This window comes from Nelumbo nucifera, chromosome 1, assembly GCF_055504915.1.
Source record: "Nelumbo nucifera cultivar China Antique chromosome 1, China Antique-T2T, whole genome shotgun sequence".
NCBI lineage: Eukaryota > Viridiplantae > Streptophyta > Magnoliopsida > Proteales > Nelumbonaceae > Nelumbo > Nelumbo nucifera.
Genome location: NC_142649.1, coordinates 84,499,604 through 84,524,441, shown reverse-complemented (window position 1 = coordinate 84,524,441; position 24,838 = coordinate 84,499,604). Strand labels below are relative to the sequence as shown.

General features: G+C 41.5%; 1 protein-coding gene across 4 annotated transcripts in view; it reads left to right on the top strand.

Moving 5' to 3' along the window:
* Window positions 1-208: 208 nt before the first annotated feature.
* The window catches only part of LOC104599474 (homeobox-DDT domain protein RLT2), a 55,674-nt gene continuing 31,044 nt past the window's right edge, over window positions 209-24,838 (top strand). For 2 of the 4 annotated variants that reach the window (XM_010262028.3, XM_088886930.1), the window contains exons 1-3: window positions 209-993; window positions 1,078-1,539; window positions 9,167-9,246. In XM_010262028.3, the coding sequence (XP_010260330.1) occupies window positions 861-993; window positions 1,078-1,539; window positions 9,167-9,246 (675 nt within the window). In that variant the 5' untranslated portion in view covers window positions 209-860. The remainder of the gene's footprint in view (window positions 994-1,077; window positions 1,540-9,166; window positions 9,247-24,838) is intronic. The other 2 variants (XM_010262029.3, XM_088886931.1) reach the window with 1 other exon arrangement.

Below are 24,838 nucleotides of genomic sequence, written 5' to 3'. Positions count from 1 at the left end.
TATCACGAAACCAAAATAAAGGGGAATTTTGTGGGCCCCAAAATCCCAAACGAGGGCGGAGGGTCCCATCACCAATTCACCATGCAGACAGTAGCTTCATTGCCAGTCCGATCTTCCATCCCAAAAAAACTAAAACCCGCGGAAACGAGGGGTTTGGATTTGGAGAGAGAGAGAAACTAAATCTAAACAAAACCAAACAAGCAAAAACAGGAGAGAGAAAGACGAACAAAGATGACTCCAAGGATCCGAAGACTTATAATAAAACTTTTGGATCTTTTGTTATTTTTTTCTAAATCTCATCGTCAAATTTTTTTTTTTTTTACAACAACAACATTACAACGCGTTACGTTTTTTTGATAGAAAGAAAAGAAAACAAAAAAAGAAAAAAAAAAAGAAAAGATGGAAGCGAGAGAGACTGTTCATTGGTTCTCGACATCTTTAATTGTTCTTACAATCTCATGTTTTCTTGTTTTCTCGTTTTTCTTACGATCTCTTAATAATATTGTTATTATTAGAAGTATTTCTGTTTATCACAACTACACTACTACTCTTCCAAAACAACTCAACTATTACTCCATGTTACTAATTGTTATTATTTTTATTCTTCAAATCTCACCGCACATCACCTCCCACCTTTTTTCTTCGCTATCACGACTCAGAACAATTCGCATTCGGCATTCCCTTTTCGTCAAAACCAATAATATCAATATTATTAATTCTATGTCAAAGCCGATTCCCAAATTGCTCTCTCGTTTATCTTCTCTCTGGTCTTACGAAACCCTAGTCTGTTCTTCCATTCTAGGGTTTGCAGCGGTTTCTTGATCTCTTTTGTTCTCTGGCATTCCTGATTTTGTTCGTTAATGGAGGCTGCTTCAGAAGGGGAGAAGAAGAAGCCTCCTGAGGGAGGGGGTAGTGGAGAAGGAGGCGAGCAGAAGCCGAAGCGCAAAATGAAGACTGCTTCTCAATTGGAGCTTCTAGAGAAGACCTACGCTGGTTTGTGTGGAATTTTTCGTTTTTCGTTTTATTTGGGTTTTGATTTGTTAGGGTTTTGATTTATTGGGTTTGAATGTGAACCAGTGGAGGCGTATCCGTCGGAGTCTCTGCGAGCAGAGCTATCAGCGAAGCTGGGGCTGACGGATCGGCAGTTGCAGATGTGGTTTTGTCATAGGAGGTTGAAGGATAGGAAGGTTGCGCCGGTGAAGAGACAGAGGAAGGATACGCCGGTTTCTGGGGGTGGAGATGACATGGTGGTTGGTGGTGAGCTGGGTAATGAGCCTGGGTCGGGGCCGGGTTCGGGGTCCAGTCCGTTTGGGCAGGGTGAGCCGAGAAAGGTGGTTGCTCGAGCGCCATCCATTGTGCCGATAATTGGAGCTGATATGCCAATGATGAAGAGGTACTATGAGCCACAACAGTCCATATTGGAGCTACGTGCTATTGCTTTTGTGGAAGCTCAGCTGGGGGAGCCGTTGAGGGAAGACGGACCGATTCTTGGCATGGAGTTTGATCCATTGCCACCTGATGCATTCGGTGCGCCTTTAGGTACCATTTCATCAATCATCACTAGTTTTCTCTTCTCTGAAGTTTTGGTTCATGTTATTGTTTGGACTTGCTTCAAGCGATTAATTTTTACGTGAATTGGTAAGGGCATTGGTATCGCCTTGTGTACAGCATATGATGTTCCATTGCCAGCACTAAAGGGATTAATATGCTCATATGATCGTCTATTATTCTATTTATGCTGTCATTTGCTAGACTCCCAGCCAAAAATTCCTCAACCGTGATTAATGAATCAAGGTGGTGCAAGAAACATACTTTCTTTATATTGGCAATGGATCCATGATAGCCTCCATGACCCGAAGAACAAAGTAATGGCCATTTCATTTTTATACGTAAACTCAACCAACAATCATGTTTCTTCTTAAAGTTCTGGAGATTCAGAAAATGATCACTAACTTGAACTGAAGTTGTCAAGTAATAGAATGGAAGCCTGACATGGTAGAATTATCTTAAAAATGCTGCCTCAAATTCGAGAAATTAAAGCACCTAGATTAGCAGTGGCTCCTCTAGTTCTGGTTGGTTAATTCCTGCAAATCCTATATAAAACAAAAGAAACTTAAAATGTTACAACAGTCTCAACTCCTTGTTCACATGATACTAATCCTTAACCAAATACAAGTAATGTGACCTTCATCTGTCTTTACTTGTAAAGCATTAGGCTATTACCCAATGTTGGTCCCAGCAATCTGGGGTTTTGGGAGGGATAGACTGGATATGGAGTTATGGACCTAACCTTTGGCCTTTTTTTTGCACAAAGTGGCCATTCTTAGATTAGGACCCAAATTTCTCAGACTTGTCAGCTCCAGATTTTACCTTTACTACACCAAGCAATTGCCTCTGCCAATACATGTAAAGCATGGTAACTAAATTCTCTGTGCAATTGAAGGATGCTTAGTTAGTGGGTTGAATTCATTTCTTGGGTTTTTTGGGCCACGCCACATGAGCAAAAACAGGGAAATCATTTCCTAATGCATTTTGCATTTCTTACTATAAAAAATTTGAAAAAGTCTGTGATAGCTTTTGAAAATTGAACCATAGTTTTGTCTCACAAAATGCTGAAGTGGTATAAATAATTATGCAAAAAAGGGGTTTAATACCTATAGTTTTGTTCTGGTGCGTTTAGCTTTAAGGGAACAAATGGGTTTTTGAAAACAAGTACTACACATGGCAAGAGGTGTTGAGAATGATCAAAGGAAAATTGTTATCCTGGCTCGCAGTTCATGAAGAATTCCAAGGACTGCCATGCACAAGGACAACCTGTTTTTTTTGTCAACACAGAAAGTTTGTACCTATTGTATAGCTCCATGTACAGTTCCTTGATTTACATGGCTTAAGCATAACACTTTTTTCTCTTTTGCTTTAATACAATACCTTTTAAAAAATCATTCAAAAACTGGGGACTCACTAAATGTTACCAAGCTTCTATAGGAGTTTCTTTTTGTTGTACAAAATACTCATTGTTGGAAAGAGGTAGAGCCCTTTTTTCATCAATCAACTAGAGCTCAATTATCTCAAACCTAAATGAATCACTAGCCAAATTTGATAACTGCTGAAATAGGAGCTGAAGAAATTCCAATTTAAAGAATTGCCATTTAGCATTTCAGCAAATTCATTACCTACTTAATTGCTGAATGATGAAGCACATGCAATGAGGTGATTATTTTACCCCCAAAAGTCTTATAGAGTACTGTTATGGTCACACCATCCGGCAGCGCACTGTGGCGCAGTCATAGGCAGCAGCACGCACAGCAGCAGGCACCGCCGCACAGCAGCATGCACTGCCGATAGCACGCAGCACGCACCGCCAGGCAGTAGCGCGCACCGCACGCACCGCGCACACGCCTGGCACTGCACGATAGCGACACCATGGCGCGCAGCACGCACCGCCAGGCAGCAGCGCGCACCGCATGCATTGCACGGCAGCACGCACCGTGCACACGCCTGGCAGCACGCACCGCGCACACGCCTGGCAGCACGCACCGCGCACACGCCCGACACCGCACGACAGCGGCACCATGAGCCGCGCGCATGCACTGCGCGCACGCACCGCGCGGCAGCGGCACCATGAGCCACGCGCACGCACCCGGCAGCAGCAGCAGAGCGGGGCCCACACAACAGCTCATAGGGGTGGGCCCACCCTTATCTGGACACTTCAAGCCAACTCGCCGCCAACTTATCTTATCCCTTATCCCTATCTTATCCCTTATCTTATCTTATCCTTATCTTATTTTATCTTCTTAAGTAAGAGTTATGAGTTTTAGTTGAGTAGGAAATTAGGAGTTTTAGTTTGAGTTGGATTACCCTAGCCTAGCTGATTCCAACAAGGAATTCTCTTCTGTAATCTCCTATTTAAGGAGCTACGAATTGAAATAAAGCATTCAGTTTTCCAGTCAAGAAAAGAGTGAGGAGAGTTCGGGTGGTCTCTTGGACAAATCACCCATTTAGTTTCCGCAATAGGGTCTGCACGCAAGGAAAGGCGCAAGGAAAAGCAGGGCTTTCTCATCGTGGACCGACCCGTGACGAGATCCTACGCGCGGGACCATAACAATTTGGTATCAGAGCCAAACGTCACGGGCGATATGGAGCAGCTATCAGTCAAGGTCAACGAACTGGAACATAGGCTAGCAGAAACCAGCATGGAGGTTCGTGAAGTCAGGGAAGACGTCCGGGAGATGCGACGCCTGCTGGAAGCATTCCTCCCCAACAAAGAAATGAGTTCTGAGGGAATCGCCAACACCAACAGACGCCATCCGGACTGGGTAGAGGCATCCGGCGAACAACAGATCGCTGCCCCTACAGCCGCAGTTATTTCCAAGGATCAGCGCACGGAGGATGAAACTGTAAAGTCTCATCCTTTGGCCGGGGACAATGTCACGAACAGTATAGTAGAATCTGTAGAATGCGCTCCTTTGACGAAGACAAGTGGGCTTGGCGATGTTGCTAGGGCCTTACCGAAGGCCTTGGCTCGGCGTGGACATAGAGTTATGGTTGCGGCACCACAGTATGGTAACTATGCAGAAATCCAAGAAACAGGAGTGCGCAAGAGATGTAAGGTAGAGGGGCAGGATATAGAGGTAACTTCCTCTCAATCTTATATTGATGGCATGTATTTTGTGTTCCTAGACAGCCCTATGTTTCGCAATATTGAGAAAAATACATATGGGGGAGGCCGAGGGGATATTTTAAAACGCATGGTTCGCTTCTATAAGGCTGCTCTTGAGGTTCTCTTCTGTAAGTATACCCGGTGCGTTCCTGTGATCCACAACAAAGCACACCGGGGCCATGGTCCAGTACGCGATTTTTGTTATGTGGATCTTCCACAAAACTACTTCAAACTATATGACCCAGGAGGTGGGGAACACTTCAATGTCCTTGCGGCTGGACTGAGTGCAACAGATCGTGTAGTCACTGTAAGCCATGGTTACGCCTGGGAGCTGGAAACTAAAGAAGGTGGTTGGGGTCTGCATCAAATAATCCAGCTTTATGCACTGAGATACGGGGCAGTCCCTATTGTTCATACTGCTGGTGGACTGAGAAAAGTGTGCAGCCGTTTGATCCATTCGCAGAGTCCCAAGCCATGTATCCGGAATACGAGCTTGAGGACAAGCTTGTAGTCCGGGAGGGGTGTAATGTTATGGTCACACCATCCGGCAGCGCACTGCGGCGCAGTCATAGGCAACAACACGCATAGCAGGCCGCACAGCAGCAGGCACCGCACAGCAGCACGCACCGCCAGGTAGCAGCGCGCACCGCACGGCAGCACGCACCGTGCACACGCCCGGCACCGCACGACAGCGGCACCATGGTGCGCAGCACGCACCGCATGCACTGCACGATAGCACGCACCGCGCACACGCCTGACACCATGAGCCGCGCGCATGCACTGCGCAGCAGCAGCACTGCGTGCACGCACCGCGCGGCAGCGGCACCATGAGCCGCGCGCACGCACCTGACAGCAGCAGCAGAGCGGGGCCCACACGACAGCTCATAGGGGTGGGCCCACCCTTATCTGGACACGTCAAGCCAACTCGCCGCCAGCTTATCTTATCCCTTATCCCTATCTTATCCTTATCTTATTTTATCTTCTTAAGTAAAAGTTATGAGTTTTAGTTGAGTAGGAAATTAGGGGTTTTAGTTTGAGTTGGATTACCCTAGCCTAGTCGAATCCAACAAGGAATTTTCTTCTGTAATCTCCTATTTAAGGAGCTACGAATTGAAATAAAGCATTCAGTTTTCTAGTCAAGAATAGAGTGAGGAGAGTTCGAGTGGTCTCTTGGACAAATCACCCATTCAGTTTCCGCAATAGGGTCTGCACGCAAGGGAAGGCGCAAGGGAAAGCAGGGCTTTCTCACCGTGGACCGACCCGTGATGAGATCCTACGCGTGGGACCATAACAAGTACCAACAATGCCCCTAGATTTAAGCCCTTTTAAGTTGGAATCTTTTCAGTATTCTTCTTCAAACATCTATTTCAGCAGTTAGTAAATAGTCCTTAAGTTTTGGTGCTGTTTTTTTATAACAGAGAAATTTTCAAGGCTTCCAACCTGCTTTTAGTTCATATTTCTTCATTGCAATTGACTTTAAACTGAGAAACCTTAAGTTGCTTTCGCTATTATTTTTGTCTTGTGTGAATCCTTTTACCTAAATATATTCATTGATTAAAATATGTACAATATAATTACAATTTTAGGGTTGCGTCAGCTACCTCCTCCTTATTCTTATTTACAATTACAAGTTTATAATATCAGAGCTCCCCAAAGCAGAGAGAAGTTTCTATCTTCATCCCTATATTGCAATTTTCATGGCATGAATTGACTTGAGATTGGTTCATCATATCTCGTAAACAATTTGTAAGTTGGCATTGGGTCCTATTCATTAAATTTGATTCATCCAATTTGCAGCACCGGCTTATTAAGTTCTTGAATTTAACTTTTTATATAATTAAATTTGATTCACTTGATGCATCAAATATTGGTAATTGGTCTGAGTTTTTTGTTAAAAGAAAATAAAAATCATTTTAGATTCCTAAGTTAGAAGTTTTTTTATTGGTTGAAAGTTATGAATCATATTTTATATTACCAAAAAAAGTTCTGAATCAACCCCCTGCTTCATTTAGCTCTTTTCTCTTGTGTTACCAAAAAGAGTTCTAAATCATGTTCTAACACTTGAGAGATATGCTTTTTTTTTATCCTCTTTGCTAAAAAGGGGAACTGAGATGCTGTTTCCTATGAGAAATGTGTACATTTACATTTTAAACATTTATGACTTCGTTGGATTTCCTGAACTGTGGCTAAATTGTACACCAAAAATCATGAATTAAATTAATTTGTGATTCTTTAAGTCACTTAAAGAATGTTGGCAACACTGATATGTCCTTGTTATTGTTACTGAATGTACTTTTAGACTCCTTCCCCAGATATGTTTGTTAGGAATTGAAGATTGGATCCTGTTTTTGGGGCTGGTCCTGTAAAGAAGGTTAAGAAAACAAAGAAATTGAACAAGAAAAGTAAAGATGCTCATTTGTAAGTAAAGGGGTCTTGTGGCAGGGAGATCAGGAGATGTCAGGTTTTGGAATATGAAGGAAGGGAGTTGGATGGAATAGGATGCTCCTCCTTTTTACTTGTAGTACAATGTTTTTATCGCTATTTAGGGTGTGGTCATTGTGACTGTCGTACAGAGTTATGGGGTTATGCAAGGTTTGTCAGCAGCTTAGAGGAGGGTGGTTGTCTTTGGGTTGTTTTCTTCTATTTTTGGTGATTTCTTATCACCTCTCTTGCAATCTCCTCTTTTCTCTTCTTTTTCCAATAGATTTTTTATTTATCTTTAAAAATAGTTTGTTTCTTAGAGGGAAGGTGAAGTATTGTATTGTATTCATTGAATAAAACTCAATATCACCATGTAGAGGTATAATTATTATGTACAGTGCGGAGCTATACAAAGGACTAATCCATGTCCCATGATAGCATAGTATAAACCTTCATGTAAACAGAACCACAATGCCAAAATAAGCATGGTGAGGTATCTCTTTAAACTGGTATAACATTCTGCCCTTCCAGTTAAGGCTTTTAATTTTCCAGCTAGACAAGTACTCCCTCATTGGTCTTGGGTGGCAGTATCTGCAATTTCGAAGCTTGCAGAAATAAGCATAAAGTTCTCTCATAAAAGGGAAGTAGAGGAAGAGGTGCTCCGCTGTCTTCTTCTCTAAGCAAAATACACAGTTCATCAATGGCAGGTTGAGTCCCCATCTTTCTAGGCCACCCCTGGTGAGGCACTTTCCCAGGACCACAGTCCACATCATGGTCACTTTTGATGGCACATGTAACAATCATATTTGTTTATGGGGAAAATTTATTTCCAGTGGGTGCTCAATTTTCTGAAGAAAGATCAAGCTGAGAAGGTACCAGGTCTGTCCCATTTCATCTTCATGCTATGGTCGAAAGCTATTAGAGTTGAGTTTCTGAATCTGTTTAACCAGATCTATCTCCCAATCATTCAAATGCCTTCTGGAGGTTGGGCACCGGACTGAGAAGCATTCACCTGAGCTTTACTGTCATTGGCTAAGAACATTTTGTGAGGTGCTATCTCATCACCTCAAGGCTGTTTTGTAATTTTTCTTTTGGTTACTAAAATTTTCTTTTATTATGAAAAAAGAATGAAGGGAAGGTCTTCACTAGATCTCTGTTATGACACCATGTATCTTTCTTTCCAAAAGCAAGCTCTGTTGCCAGCACCAGTTTCATTTTGGCCTCTTGGTCAAAAAGATTATGAAAAGTGTAGCTGCCATTTAATAGAGTGGTATCCAGTTTTAGAATTTTGAATCCCGTAGATTAGTTTTTTTATTTTTTTGTTTAATTTTCTTTTGATTATGTGTTTATACAAACTTATGATTTGTTGCAGTTAAAAAGTTATTAATAAATTAGTTTCTTATTTCTTAGAACTTGGGTTGTATGATGCCTGGATGGTGGATGTGGATATTGACAGTCACATACATGGATATGGGAAAATGGGGATACACATTCCATTTCCTACAATCTTGGACATGGATACAGCTATATGGATACCTGTATCTGTAGTTGCTTATATAACGCTATATCGAGTTTTTAAAACTACATTTCATTTTACAGTATATATTGTGATCAGACCTGGCAAGCTAATTAAATAAATAGGAAAGATCCCAGAAACAATCCAGAAATATTTTGAGCGGAAGTAGGAGAGAAGAAGTTAAAGAACTAGGGCTGAAAGTCAGAAGAGATCGAACTAACTGATCTCTAACTGCCGCTCCACTCTCTATTTATTATGTTAATCTGAAATTATACCACTACCCCTGAATTAACAGAATAAAGAAATAACAAATAGAAAGCAAATAGAAAAAGACCAAAAAGGCCCTAATGACCAGCACTGCAATTTAAAACATATCATTTTACATGAGTGCTGCTACTATAAAGTGTACTTTTAGAAGTGTCCATGCAGTATCTAGTGTCATTTTAGGTTGACACCAGTACACTAAGCATGTACAAGTATCCTTCTATCATTGTTTGGGTTATCTTCTATGCTAAATTAAATAAAGTAAATGATCTTGCTAACTCTCCCAAATTTTTTCTCTGGAACAGCAATAATGGGGCAACAGAAGCAAGCAGGTCGGCCTTATGATGGCAAAGTATACGAGCGGCATGATGCTAAACCGATCAAAGTTGGTTTTCTTTTCACCTAAGCATTTAAAATGTTTTCCTCCTTCCATATTTCATGTCATGGTTCACAAAGATATTTGGTGATTTGTTATTGGTTAATATGTCCATGCGCTTCTCTCTTTTGCAATATTCATCATGTGCCCTTCTCCACTAATACACTATTGGTATCATATACTAAGTTAGCTTTCTCTGAATATTCCCATTTACATTTTGTTTTGGTGATTAGGTAATTTATTGAGAGATTAAGATGATGACCTTTGAGGAAGATTATTTACCAACTTGCAATCCACCTTCTGATGACCTTTGATTGTATGGACTTTATGTTGCCATGTACAAGACACCTTTAAAATCAGATTCTGCTAACTTATTGCAGTGGTTCTTTCGTTTTTTTTTTTTTTTTTTGATGCACTTGTAAAAGCAGAATAAATGTTTTTTTAATTGACAGTTAACTAGTTTTGGATGGAGCATGGGTATGCAATGCAGTCAGAAACTCAGAATATGATACAGGGTATCTGATTGGTAATCTGAGAAACAAGATGCAAGGACTTAAGCAAAAAAAATGTATTTTTCATTGATCTTGTAAAATTTTCATTTATCAATAGAAAATGCATAATCAAGTGAAAAATTGACCTTTGGCCATCTAGTAACTTTTTATTGACAAACAAAGAAACTTATTTGACAAGTGGTAGGACCATAAGAGAATCTCAGAGATTCTGAAGTCCCTTCAGCCTCAGCTTTATTGCAAATTCTTGGAGGTACTTTTTTTTGGGATCCCTCTAAGCCAGATGTCATATTTGGACTGCTCATCCCTCTTTTTAGTTTTTTTTTTCTCATGTCTCTTTTTTCCAATCCCCCTGCTCTATTGATGCTTCTTTGCAGCCTTTTCTAGTCAAAGAGGTTTGGTTTCGACCTATTCCACCTAAGATTGGGACTTTTTGCTGGGAATTGTACTACATGAAAATTAATACTCGTACTCTTCAGAAAAAAAAGGCCCAATTGGATCTTATCTCCATGTGTGTGCTTCCTTTGTAGGAGTGAGGAGCCTTGTTTCCTCCTACAATTCTCTTGTCCATTTGCCACTAGTATTTGGGAATGGTTTTTCTGTCTTTGGTTGCAGATGGATTACCCCTCTGGATGTAGCTAGTTTGTTTGCTTCCTCTTACCTTCAGATGGTCAAGGAAGAGGGGAAGGATTATGTGGAGATGTTCAAGAGCAGTGGTGATATGGGAAGAAAGGATTGAGAGATTTTTAAGGATCAAGAAAAAAAAGAAACTAAAGAAGCCATCGTTGAAACCATAACAGTTGGGGTGGCTCATTGGGTTAAGTCTTTGAGTATCTTCTCTACTTTTTCCTTTAATAATATTGTGTGGAAGTGGGGGGAGGTGGCTTCTTATATCTCAAAGAAAGTAGTGGTGAAAAATGGATGGGAACTACTGGACAGGGGAACTATTAAATTCAACTTTGATGGCAGTAGTTTTGGGAACCTAGGCCCTTCTGGAGTGGGTGGTGTGTTTAGGGATGAAAGTGGAGAAGTTGAGGCAGTATTCTCAGGTCCAATAGGAATTGGAGATTCTATAAGAGCAAAATTGGTAGCAGTGCTTCAGGCTATCAGATTGGTAAAGCAATTGAACTTCTCTAGTCTGCTCACTGAGGCTGATTCAAAGACTATTGTAAGCTAATTAACTAATGAGGAGAAGGCAATTTGGACGTAGAAAAAAGAACTTAAGGAAATTAAGTGGTTGACTTTGAATATGGGAGTTAAATTTCAGTGGTGCCAAGATCTGTCAATTGTTTAGTTGACTGTTTGGCTAAAAAGAGGTAAATAGGGACCAATTATTTTGGGCTATTCTGTAACTTTTACTCCTTTTCTTTTTCTTTGGTGGATAGGTAGTTTAGTGGTATGGGACAAGAATTACCTCTCTTTAAGTGGGAGATTAACTCTTGTTAAATTGACTTTGCCCAACATTTCAGTTTATTACCTCTTGGTTTTCTGAATCCCATAAGCAATAGTAGACAAGTTGAAGAAAATTATGAAGGACTTCATGTGGGAACCAGAGGAAAGGAAAAAGGATCATCTAGTAAAATGGGAGGTGGTGTGTTGAAGGAAAGAATTAGGGGCACTGGGTAATGGGAATTTGGATGAGAAGAATGTAGCTTTATTTGGGAAATGGCTGTGGAGGCTGCTTATGGAGGAGAATTTGTGGCATAAAGTGATTGCTAGCATACATGGGCTCATGGCTAATCGTTAGGATGCTGGCTTTTTCTTCAAGGGTCACTAGAACTTCTCCTTCAAAGGCAATGTCCAAATTCCATTCTGCCCTCCTAAATGGCATAAGGTATGATGTTTGTGCTGGTGTAGTTGTACTATCTCTTTCTATTCCCAATTCCGACCAAAGTGGCCCAAAGAATTGAAAAGTTACAGAGGGACTTTTTATGGAAAGGAAAAGAAGATCCACTTGGTCAATTGGGACCAAGTATGTGCTCCTAAAGAAAAAGGAAGTCTGGGGGTTAGGAATCTGAAGGTTTTTAACGAGGCCCTTCTGGGCAATGGATCTGGAGATTTGGAAAAGAAAGAGAAAGCTGGTGGAGGAAATCATTAGCAGCAAAGTATGATAATGACAGAGGTGATTGGGTTACAGTTTCAAACTTCTCTTTTAAGTGTTCTTTATGGAAGAAGATTATGGAAACCTTTCCACTTCTAAATAGAGGCTTGTCTCTAAAGCTGGGAACTGGTCAAAGACTGAGATTTTGGAGGTGTAACAGTAGGCCTTTAGCTGAGTTATTTCCTCAGTTATACCACCTTGCAGAGAATCAGGATGCAATGGTGGCTGATTAAGTGAAGGACAACAACATTTCCTGGAGCCCTTATTTCAGAAGACAGTTCCAAGATTGGGAAATTGACCAAGTGGCTGAGCTGTATGAATTGTTGTCCAATCAGTCGTTGAACCAGTTGGAAGAAGACACTTGGATCTAGAACTGGACAGCAGATGGGCTTTTTTCAGTTAAATCCTTTACCAGAAATTTAACAGTTGGAGATAGAGCTGATGTTCCTGCTGAAATAATCTGGAAACCGATTCCCCCTTCTAAAGTAAATGCCTTGGTTTGGGCTGTAATTTTGGACAGAAGTCTATCCAAAAAGAACCTGGTTAGAAGAGGGATTCAGATCCAAGACTTTCTGTGTGTGCTGTGTGGCCAAGTAGAGGAGGATAACAACCATTTGTTCCTTCATTGCCCTGTTTCTGCAGTAATTTGGGGGCACTTTCTTTCCTCCCTGGGCTTATCATGGGTTATGCCAAAGGCTGTGTTGGTTCTGCTTTGGTGCTGGGAGCTCCATGGCCTGTCTAAGCTGGCAAAAAGTGTGTGGATGTCTGTTCCTGCAGCAGTGATTAGTACTGATGGTGTGCGATCTGGATGCTCCTAGCTGGAGGGCAGCTTGGACGTCGTCCGCTTCGTTGGCTGGTCGAACTACAAGAAGAGGAATGCTCAGAGGACCCGGGGTGGCTTACCCGGTGTGGGTGCTCCGATGCTTAAGTTAGTAAGCTAGTAAGCTAGTAAGTGAGCTGAAAGCTTGAATGCAAGTAGGCTAGTAAGCAATAAATCGCGCGTACCTTGTGTCGTTGGGGTTGATGCCCTTATATAGGTGAGCTGCCGTATGCCTTACGAAACACCTCCGAGATCCCTGGTCCGTGCTACTAGGAATCTGTTCCGCTCCAGGAGGTGGATTTCGTGTGAGCTGATAAGGCTTGTCGAGTCCGTCCGATCCGGGCGGGATAAGGATAAGGCTTGTGGGCGTGCGGCGTGATCCTGAAGAGGTCGGAGACAGCTGATTAGCTTCTAGAAGTCGTCTATGTGTCACCTTAGCAGGTCGGGCCATCGCGAGCTGCTCAGACCTTGGTCTTGGCCGAGGTACTCGAGGTACCCGAGCTGGCCTGGCTTGCTGAGGTGGTAGGGAATGCTGAGTTGTCATCCAGTTGGCAGATCGCTTCCACACAAGGTTTAAAGTATCAGAAACGCAAGGTGTATCGGAAAGACAATTCTAAGAGACGTATTGGGATACGTTTTGGATACGCACGGATGTAGACAAAAAATCAAGATATGCATAAATATGTTAAGAAATTCAAATAAATCATAAAAAATATATTATTAACAATGATTACAAGTTTTATATGATTGTAAAAAATTATTTAAATGTAAAAAACCATAATTTAACTTTTATATAAAATGTGATATTGATACATAATTAGTAGCCGTTGAAAAATGATGGAATAACTAAAATGTGAAAAAACAAAAAAAACTAAAATATGACTTTATATTACATCAATTTTCAAATAACCGATATAGTTATCTTAATATTTATTAATATATAAATTTTAATAATTAATTTCAGCATTTATTAATAAGCACCACTAAGAAGAGAAAAAAAATTGACTTAAAACTAAAAATGCATGTAATTACAACAAACAAATTGGACTGGTTTAGTGGCGAAATTATGTGCATTAAAATTTGGTGACCAAGGTTCGAGTCTTTCTATTGCTAATATTTGTAACTTTTACACTAACAAAACGAAATTAATGAGAGAGAGAGAAAGAGAGAGTCATTAATTAATAGAATTAATGAGAGATATGTAAATAGGCACTAACATTCAAATTTAAATTTAAATTTGCCTTAAATATAGGAGTAATTAACTAATTAATGAAGAAGTTAGACTTAAATAGATAAGTAATAAAAGACATTAATGAGAGAGATTCGATATTAAATAGATTAATTGAACAAGGGAAACCGAAACGATTCGGTTTGTATCGGCTTGTTTCGGGATTGTATCAGCCGATACAGATCTGATACGGCCCGATACGGGCCTGTATTGGCCAATACAGATTCGAAACGGCCTGATACGGGCCCGTACCGGCCGATACATACGAAAAGAAACCGAACACATGAATTTTACATGTTCTGTGTATCGGTTTCTTATGGAAACGGTACGTATTGGCCGATACGTTATGATATTTTATACCTTGCTTCCACATGTTAGGGTGTTAATAGGTCGGGCCAAATCACCCTTCATTATGTACCATATGGGTGGAAAGTAATAGAAGAATTTTCCAACACAGATTAAAGGGTGTAGAATATCTAATTTCTTGTACCTTTGGCAAGTTAGTTTCTTGGACAACAGCTGCTAAAGGTCTCCAGACCAGGGTGCTTGGAGCCCAGCTGGGGTCTAGAAGTCTGTTTGAGTTGTAATTTTAGTTTGGACCCCTTTGTAATATATTTTCTGTTCTAATAAATTTACCTTACCATTTTTTCAAAAAAAAAAGTTGTGAGGTTATGTGAGGATACATGGCTGGGGGACTCTCTGTTGAAAGATCGTTTCATTATTTGTTTTCAATTGCCTAGTTTAAAAGGGGAGACAATTTCTAAATTTGTGGTCCCTTCTCCTTCTAGGATTGGGTTCAATTGGGACTTGAGCTTTAGAAGGGGTATCCATGATTTGGAACTTCCTTCTGTCACTACTCTGCAACAATGCAGTAGTAGAAAAGTGCTGAAATAAAAAAAAAACTGTAAAAGAAAAGAATATTTCTTGTAGAAGAGAAGAAAGGAGAAAAGGAAGAGAAGAGATTTGAGAGAGAAAAGAGAGCAATAATGCTGGCCGCCCTCTTCACTATTATTTATAGTCTAAAATGATAGAGTACAAAGACCAATATGCCCTTATAGGGCGGCTAACACATAAAACAACATAAAACAATTAAAATAATTGCTCAAAAAGGACCCAACAAGAGTGTCGTGGTCCCCACTTCCAATCTAAATGGTAAATAATAAAAAACTACCACTAGTGAACACCCATCTTCATCCGACTGTCTCTTTGTATGTAGGAAGATCAACTATTTCCCATGTCTGATTCTTAACCAAAGCTTCAATTTCTTCTTGCATAGCTAGTTTCCACTCAGGTTTGGAGAGAACCTCACTGCATTCTTGGATATAGACATAGAATCCAAGGAAGAAAGGAAAGCACGGTAGGAGGGTGATAAGGCATTGTAGGAGAGATGGTGTGAAATGCAATGGGCTGTACACTTTCTCTTCCCTTTGTGGAGTGCAATGGGAAGATCAAGATTAGTGGAATCAGCTGCGACAACAGTGTTAGGTACAGAAACATCCACTACCAGTGGAAATAACAGGCTCAAGCTCAAGGGAAATACCTGAAACTGTATCAGCCAAACCTAGGATCTCAGATGGACTGACGGAGAGTGGTGTAGGTTCTTCTATCTGAGCATGTGTGGAGTCAACCCTCTTCTGGTGGTGTTGATAGAATTGTGAGGTTGGCTGTAGTGGATCAAGTAGTGAGACTGTAGCTTGTTGATGGTGGAATAGGTGGATCAGATGAAGGAATAAATGACACTGGAAGAGGGACAGGTTGTGAGTTCTCCTCCCCAAAACATTCCCCCTGAGGAGAACCACCTAACAAAAAGAAAGTAGACTAAAAAAAGGTAACATCCGTAGTGACAAACCTGCTCCCCGACACTCGATCATAACAACAATACCCTTTTTAGTTTTGAGCATACTTACCCAAGGAAAACACATTTCTTGGCCTTAGGATCCAATTTCTTGCGATGAAGACCAAGAATGTGAACAAAGGACACATACCCAAAGACTCTCAAAGGTATATGAAATATCTCCCCATCTGGAAAAAGCAAGCCGAAAGGTGCCTTAAACCCCAAAGTGTATAAAGGAACACGATTAATCAAATACACGCCTGTGAGAACTGCATCCCCCCCAAAAAAAACGAATAGGAACTGAGGCACACATCATAAGGTTCCTTGCCACCTCCGCAATATGTCTATTCTTTCTCTTTGCTACCCCATTCTGTTGTGGTGTGTATGCACAACTACTCTGATGAATCACACCATGCCCCAAAAAGTATGTGGACAAGTCTTTCTCAAAGTACTCTAGCATTATTTGATCTAAAGACTCTAGTTCTCACTCCAAATTATGTGAGAACCATCTGGTAGAACTGTCGCACCAAAATGGGTACTTCATCACGTGATCTCATCAGATATATCCAAGAATACTGTGTATGATCATCCACAGACAAGAGAAAATAACGGTAACCACCCTTGGAAGAAATGTGATAAGGACCTCATACATCAGTATGAACAATATCAAAAGCAAAGGAACTTCTTTTTATTACTTGGTTTAAAAGAATGTTTATAATACTTTCCCATCTGACAACTTTTACATTCCAAACTAGACAACTGAATAGACTCAAACAACTTTGGAAACAAAAACCTCAATGAAATGAAAGAAAGATGACCCAATAATCTGACTCACTGATTCTGATCCACTACTACTACTACTACTAACATGATGGCTCTGATGTCTCGGAATCTCATCCAAAAGGTAGACTCCATTCACCTCACGGCCACTCCCAATCATCCTCTTTGATTCAAGATCCTTCAAAGCACAATTACCAGGAAGAAAGGTCACTGAACAGTTCATTTTTTTTATCAGAGAGCTTATTGAAAGAAGATTTTTTTTGATGAATAATAATAAGTTTATTGATTCAGAAGCAACTTTAGAGTGAGTTCATACATCATCCCAACGAGAGGCACGAGCTGCAGCCCCTCCTTGAGTCTTACAAGTAAACTAGGAAAGAAAAACAATAATCACAACTGAGCCCAAAATAATTCTTCCCTATTTACCCCTTGCTTAGCTAACACATCTGACAAAGTATTTGCTGATCTCCCCACCCACTGTACAGTGACCAACATATTCCTTGTCAACCAACTAAATTTCTTCATTTCATTCTTGTATCGCCACATAGCCTCTTCAGAATTTTTTAACCAACCCACCACCACTTTGGAATCCCCCTCGATTATTAGGTGTTGTACCCCCAGCTGGTTTGCAAATTGCACCCCTTGTACAACAGCTAAGAGTTCTGCCCTGATGGAGTTCCCAATTCCCAAGGGACCTGAGTAGAGCAACAACCTTCTCATTTCTCAAAGCACCCCCCACTCCGGATAATCCTGGATTACCCATGCTGCTTCTTTCAAAGTTCAACTTTATTGAGCCTTTGGGTGGAGGAGACCAGCTTGTAATTGATTTGCCCTTTAAAGATGAGCACCTTGCTACTGCTGACCAATTTCTCCAAAGGTCATTAAAGGAGAATTGATGGAAGATTTCCAAGGTCTTCAGCCAATGTATTGCCATGTTTAACACAGTCTTTCAAATCTTGGTTGTTCCTTTCCTTGTCTTGAAAAATTCTGAGATTCCTTTCTTCCCAAAGAGTCCAAGTCAAAGCAGCATGAGCACATCTCCACATAATTCTCCCTATTTTTGTAAGCCAATAAAAGGTAGAATGGTTGAAGAACATGCGAACTTCTGCTGGTAGACTCCAACTACCCCCAAACAACGAAAGTAGCCAAGCCCAAAGGTCTGCAGAAAAGGGACAAGATACTAGTAGATGGTAACAATCCTCACCGTGAGCTCTATAGAGGATACACCAATTAGGAGAAATACAGAGAAAAGGTCTTCTCTTTTGTAGATTGTCTAAAGTGTTTACTTTCCCATGGAATACTTCCCAACAAAAAGCCATAATTTTTGGGGGGACTGGCCTGCACCAAATTTCTTTAGATGGAAAGGGTTGGTGAGAAGAAAGTTGAGAGATGGACTTGAAGAAAGAAGCACAAGAGAATGTTCCAATGGGTCTAGGAGTCCAAACTCTCTTATCTGGCTTGGAGGGATCCAAACAAACCTGATTAAGACAACCAAGCAAAATAGAAAGAGACTCAATTTCAGCATCCCTAAGTCCTTTACGAAACCCAAAATCCCAAGTAGGATCTAAGGGTGTTCCCAAAGGTGAAACAAATTTTGAGACCACCTCTTTTTTGTACAAAGAAATAGAAAAAAGCAAAGGGAACAAGTCCTTTAACGGTGAGTCTCCTACCCAAATATCCTCCCAAAAAAGAACAGAGTTGCCAGAACAAACTTCATACCTGGTAAAATTGAGGAATTGAGGAAGGGTGTTGTGAATAGCCTTCCACGGTGCTGCTAAGTTAGCTTGCCTCGATACACCAGCATCCCATCCGTTCTCTGACCTCCCATGAATGCTTCCCACCACCTCATGCCACAATCTCTCTCTTTCCAAAGGCCATCTCCACAACCATTTCCTTAACAGAGCTTGATTCTTTCTAATTACCCTCCCAATTCCCAAGCCCCCCTCTTCTTTACTTCTGCACACAATTTCCCAATTAACCAAGTGATCCTTTTTTTCTTGTCCTGGCTCCCATAAGAAGCCTCTCATCAACTTCTCCAGTTTCCTGGCTTCTCTAACTGGTATCCTAAAGACAGACAAATAATAGGTAGGTAAGTTAGCCAAGGTAGCTCTTATTAGGGTAATTCTCCCTCCTAAAGAGATATAGTTCCTCTTCCATGAGGCTAATCTCTTCTCAAACTTTTCTATCACTGGGGTCCAAAATCTACTCTCCCTAGGATTTGCCCCTAAAGGAAGCCCTAAATATGACATAAGCCAAGCAGAGGTGGAACACTCAAGACACTCCGCAATAGCCTCGACCTCCCCTACCTCCAAATTTATACCCGCTATGCAGCTCTTTTCCAGATTTATTCTCAAATTAGAGACACTTTTAAATCCTTTTATTATCTCCTTTAGGTTTGCTACCTTTTCACTAATACCTCCTTCACAAAAAATAATTAGGTCATCTGCAAACTGAAGGTGGGTGACGGGGACTTGGTGTCTCCCTATTCTCCAACCCCTAATGGCATCTTCGCTGTCAGCCTTAGTAATGATCCTACTAATCACATCAGCTACTAAGGTAAAAAGGAAGGGTGAAAGTGGATCCCCTTGCCTGACACCCCTGCAAGCTGGAAAAAAGTCTCTCACCATACCATTTACCAGAATAGAGTAGTGACAAGTACTGATACACCCAAAGATCCAACTACACCACTTGTCCCCAAGTCCACAGTTTTGCATAACCTCCAATAGAAACTTCCAGTCCACCAAATCATAGGCCTTTTCAAGATCCAATTTACAAATGAATCCTCTCTTACTAGACCTTTTCATTTCCTCCACACACTCATTCGCAATTAAGATCTGATCTGTTATTTGTCGCCTTTGAATGAAAGCCCCCTGGGTTTCACTAATGATGGTAGGGAGGACTGTTTTGATTCTCAATGAGAACACTTTAGCCAGAATTTTATAGATGCTTGTCACCAGACTAATAGGCCTATAATCTTTTGGGTGGTTGGCATCATTCTTCTTAGGTATCAAGGCCAAAAAGGTGGCATTAATTCCAGGGCTTATAGTGTGATTGTCTGCAAATTCCTTGAAGACTTCAGCTAGATCCTCTTTCAACACTTCCCAACAGTCTTGATAAAAACCCATTGTAAAGCCATCTGGACCCGGAGCCTTGGATCTATCCATTATAAAGACAGCTTTCTTAATCTCTTCTTCCTCGAAATCCCTTTCCAGCAACCTTGCCACTTCGATTTGAAGTGGTCCACAAATTTTCTGGCTGTCATCCTGGTTGGTAAACACCTCCTCTCCTATCTCTAGCTTGGTCACAAAATTCTTTCTTCGTTTCCCATTTGCCAAATCATGGAAGAATCTAGTGTTCCTATTGCCTTCCTTAATCCACTTGTGTCTAGATTTTTGTCTCCAACTGATTTCTTCCCTCAATAACACCTCTTCCAAATCCTTTTTTAATTGTCTCCTTAACACTTTGTCCTCCTCGGTCAACCCATTGTGAGATTCCTTTACATCCAAGTTCTCTATTCGAGAGATTAGGCCCAATTTTTGCTCCTCAATTCTACCAAACTGATCTCTATTCCACTCTTTTATTTTGGCTCTCAACCTTTTTAATTTCTTGTGGAACTTGATCCCCTTCCATCTTACCTCCCTCTCCTCCTCACCCCACCACTCCTTTACTTTTTTCACAAAATCTGGATGGGTAAGCCACATATTTTCAAATCTAAAAGGTTTGGGTCCTATAGGAAAAGACTCAGTACCTATTTGGATAGGACAGTGATCGGAGGTGACCCTGGGTAACGCCCTAGCAACCAAGTTTTCCAAACTATTCTCCCAGGCAAGGTTAAATAAGAATCTATCCAACTTCGAGCACAAAGGGGTTTCCTGAAGGTTGGACCAAGTGTAACTGGCTTGCAGCAGAGGTATTTCCTTCAAATCACAATCTTCAATAAAACCATTAAATTTCCTCATGCTTGTTGAGATTACCTGTTGGGGATTACTGGTTTCATCAGAGAATCTAATGATGTTAAAATCCCCGCCCAGGCACCAAGGACCATCCCATAGCCCCTTGATTGCATATGGTTCCTCCCACATCTCATTCCTCTCTCTATAGGAATTAGGGCCATAAACATTGGTTAAAACCCGCCCAGGCACCAAGGACCATCCCATAGCCCCTTGATTGCATATAGTTCCTCCCACATCTCATTCCTCTCTCTATAGGAATTAGGGCCATAAACATTGGTTAAAACCCATACACACCCATTCTCTACATTCTTGCACTTAATGGAAACTGAGAATTCTGCCTATCAATTCTTCCACTACTTCCACCACATCCTCCCTCCATAGTGTTACAAACCCCCCTGAGGTTCCCCAAGAAGGAGCCGAGCTCCAACCTAAACCTCTAGACCTCCAAAAACTCCTCACCCATCTCCCATCTAATTCTATCAATTTGGATTCTTGTAACAACACAATATCAGGTTTTTCCCTTCGGAGTAGGTCTTTGATCACCCTTCTCTTCCTTGCACTCCCTAACCCTCTTACATTCTAGCTAATAATTTTCATCAAGACAAAGTAGCAAAAGAACCCAATAAGAGGCCATATTCTCCTTATTTTAGGCCCTTCCTCCTATCCCCTCTACCACTGAATTCTAAATTCCCCTCAATGTCTGAAATTAGCCTTTCCACTTCAGATCTTTTTTTCTTATTTGTTCCTTTCCCCCCCCCCCCCCCATCCTAATACAACAATCATCCTCTTTCTTTTCTCCATCCTTTCCAGCCAATGTCTGAGGAAGAATTTTACCCTGCTCACACTTATTTTGGCTACAACATCTTTCTTCGAGTCCTTCCTTTTTATTTTGTTCCTCCATCATTGTACAAATCAACTCCCAAATTTTGTCCGCCTCCCCCTTACTACTTCCTTCCAACACCCTCTCTCCTCCTTCCACTATCACCCTCTTTCTTTCATCAGAACCTCCAGGATGGGAAGCTGGGATATCTGTTACAGGCAGAATTGACACCTATACCTGATAGAACGGGGGTAGGACTAGAATCACTGGAAATGACTTGCTGACAGGCGGCAACTGGTTTTAAAGCCTTTCCCCTTTTTGGACAAGGTTGTGAAGTAACATGGTGAAAGAATCACTTCCTGACGACCTACCCACTTGGAAGACCTTTCTCTGTGTTTCCGACACTAGAATACCCGCATCCATCCTCACAGCCGATTCTTGTCCCTCTCCACCAACATCCTGTAGTTCATTAGACTCAGGGTCAGCTCCCTCGACGAAGGGAGGAGTTTTCACAGCTTTAGAACCATTTTCTTCACCATTTCTAGCCTTCTCGCCACCTGCCTCTTCAGTCTCTTCCTCTAGAAACAACAACTCTGTACGCAAACTTTCTGTTTCAAAAAAATCATTGTTGCTTTTCAGAGACAGACTTCCCAGACTTAGCGTTTCGTCTCTATCAGAATCGTCATTGCTGTTTTGTTCACTCGATCAGTCTTCAATCCCTGTTCTGTTCTCATCACTAGGCTTGAGGTATCTCGGGTTGCGCCTATCTGGTGAGAGACGGTTCGCCAGGTTGGATGGGACCCACTGTAGAGAGCCTCACGACTACGAATCTGGAGATTTTTTTTGCGCCTGAACTGTTCGAACGAGAGGAGGGGTTTGGGGTAGAAGAGGATAGACGCTTAATTTCGTCTATCAGCTCGTCCCTCCTCCCAGTCACGTGCTTACTTAAAGTACCCCTTGGCCCATCTATCTTGTAATGGGCCTTGGGCTGAAGCCTATGGGAGCCCACCTTTACAGCCTTTATTTGAGATGCCTTCTCCGGCCCTTCATCAAGTGGATCCACTCGATTGGGCCCTTCATTTCGTCCCACGTGACCACTTAAAAGGTCACACCCCCCTGATTTAATGGTCGAACCAGCAACCTTCCCTGTCTGAGGTTGCTTGTTTAGCCCTCTCCCTTTCGAAACTAGTGAATTTTTGTTTGTTTCCCCTGACACCACCTGCGCAAATGATCTGCCATTTGTCATAATTTTTTCTTGCTTTCTCTAGGTTTGACCTTCCAACTGCCCCACAACTTTTTGGCTTCCCAAAATTTGTTGGCCCTTTTTAGTGAAACATCCCTTCCCATTTGAATTAACCACTCTCACAAGTCCATGTAGTGCTTCTTCTTCTTCCTTCTCCCCTCCAACCATACGAGCCTCCTTCCACAGCACTGCTTCAATGGAGGAAGCTAACCATACAGAGACAAAGCTCCCTTCTGTTCGTACCTCTACCTTTCGTGGAATGTCTTCTGGCTTCACACCACTTAGCAGGATTGCTACTGAGTAAAGATCTCCCCAGAAAGCACCTTTCAAGATTCCTCCACACAACACAACTATAGATTCTGCTATTTCTTGTTTCCATAGATGGAATGGCAAGCCTATTACACGCACCACTACACCATCTTCGAAAAAAAAATCATTGGAGTTAGATGTTGGATTCCATTTGAAGACTGTGAATGATCCGAACTCAGCATGAACATTGATAGCTGATATTTCCAAATCATTCTTTAATGGATCTAGGATGGCTTTACAGTTATCGAAGGGGGTTACTATGAAGACACTCTTCAGCTTCAACCTAGTTGCTAGTAAGTCAGCTACCCTCCTCCAATCATTAACCTTTTCCTTGGCTTGTATCACAAGCTTACTATCCCACTCCTCTCTCTCTAGACCTCCCACCATTCTGCAATGGCCTTTCGTTTTTGCCATGACCACTAGCCCTTGTTCTACCCTATTGTTGCTGAGATATACCTTCTCCCTTATGGAGGCTTTTTTCTCATTTGCTACTCTTTGAGCTAAGAATTCTTTGAGCAACCAGTCAACTTCCCCCCAACCTTGGTTCTGTTTTCTTGCTGGTAGACACACCAGTTGCCTTTGTCCCTTACCAAAGAATTCAGCTATGAAGAACCTCTTTCTATTCCTCTAACATTCAACAACATATCTTCTCCCTTCTAATGTACTAAAATCCTGCCAGTTTATCTGCTTACCTTTTGAACAGGCTCCAGCTATGAACTCTCTTAGCCACTCGATCACTTCTAATCCTTCTAGCAGTATTGTACCATTTTTCGCTTCCCTTACCTTCAGGCTTCCTTCCCCTTAATTCTCATCTCTTCAAACAGGAGATTTTTTGCTTCTATCTTCAAGGATCTCCTCCACTGACCTGCCTGCACGAACTCCATCCCCTCCTCTTTCCCTCCCATCTTAGTTCCTCACCCTCTCACCCTCACCATTTGAATATGCAGACATTATGAAGTGTTTATTGAAAGAAGATTAGTGTGGAGTTTAGGGACATGTAAGACAGAGGATAAAGTAATGTCATTAGTCACTTTAACTGTTCCATTCCTAGTAATGGGAATATGGGGACCATCTGCTGTAGAGATTCTATCTCTACCAGAGCACAACTGGTAAGAACTAAAGAGGGTAGATATATTGGCCATGTGCTCAGATGCTCCTGAGTTTATAACCTAGGGAGGTCCCTACTTACCTGAAGTGGATGCATGCTTTGAAACTCCATATGAATTACCTGTATGAGCAAAGGAAGTAGTATGGTTGACTTCTGTACTGTTCTGCCCATCTGAAGAACTAGAACTGGCTAAATCCTTCTTACTCATAAGTTGTCCATACTTTTCCATCTCAGTCCTCACTATTGCCGTTGCAATGGACTCCAGATCAGCCTGGGAGAGGGGTCTTGAAGGGTTTCTTGTAATTGCCACATTTGCATTTCCCTTCTCGTTCTTGATCTGAGCTGGTACGAGATGAGGGTAAAGCTTCCAACAGGTATCTCTAGTATGCTTAATCTTGCAATAGTCACACACCAAGTCCTTCTTCTTGTCCTCCTTCCTAGCCTCACTACTCCCCTTGTCTCCATTTGGCTTAGACTTAGCTGATACTAACCATAGTTGATTGATCAATCCCAGGTTGTTTCAACATGATATTTCCTCTTGCTCTCTTCCCCAGAAACAAAGGCATAAGCTTGAGAAAGAGTCACACTTTCTCTAGAAAGGAGATGTTGCCTGGCAATGTTGAATTCAGGGTTCAGCCTAGCCAAGAACTCAAAAACCCCATTCTTTTCTACCAACCCCTGATAGGTTGCTGCTGCATCCTTCATACTCTCCAACACCACAGTTTCTAAGTAGTCGATCTCCTGCCAAAGAGTTTTCAGCATGGAGAAATAGATGGCAAGAGGTCTATCTCCCTGTTTTGTACTAATCACCTGATTCCTTAACTGATAGGCTCTAGCTACATTTTGTTTTTGGGAATGGGTTTTAGTCACTCCATCCCAAATCTCCTTTGTAGTAT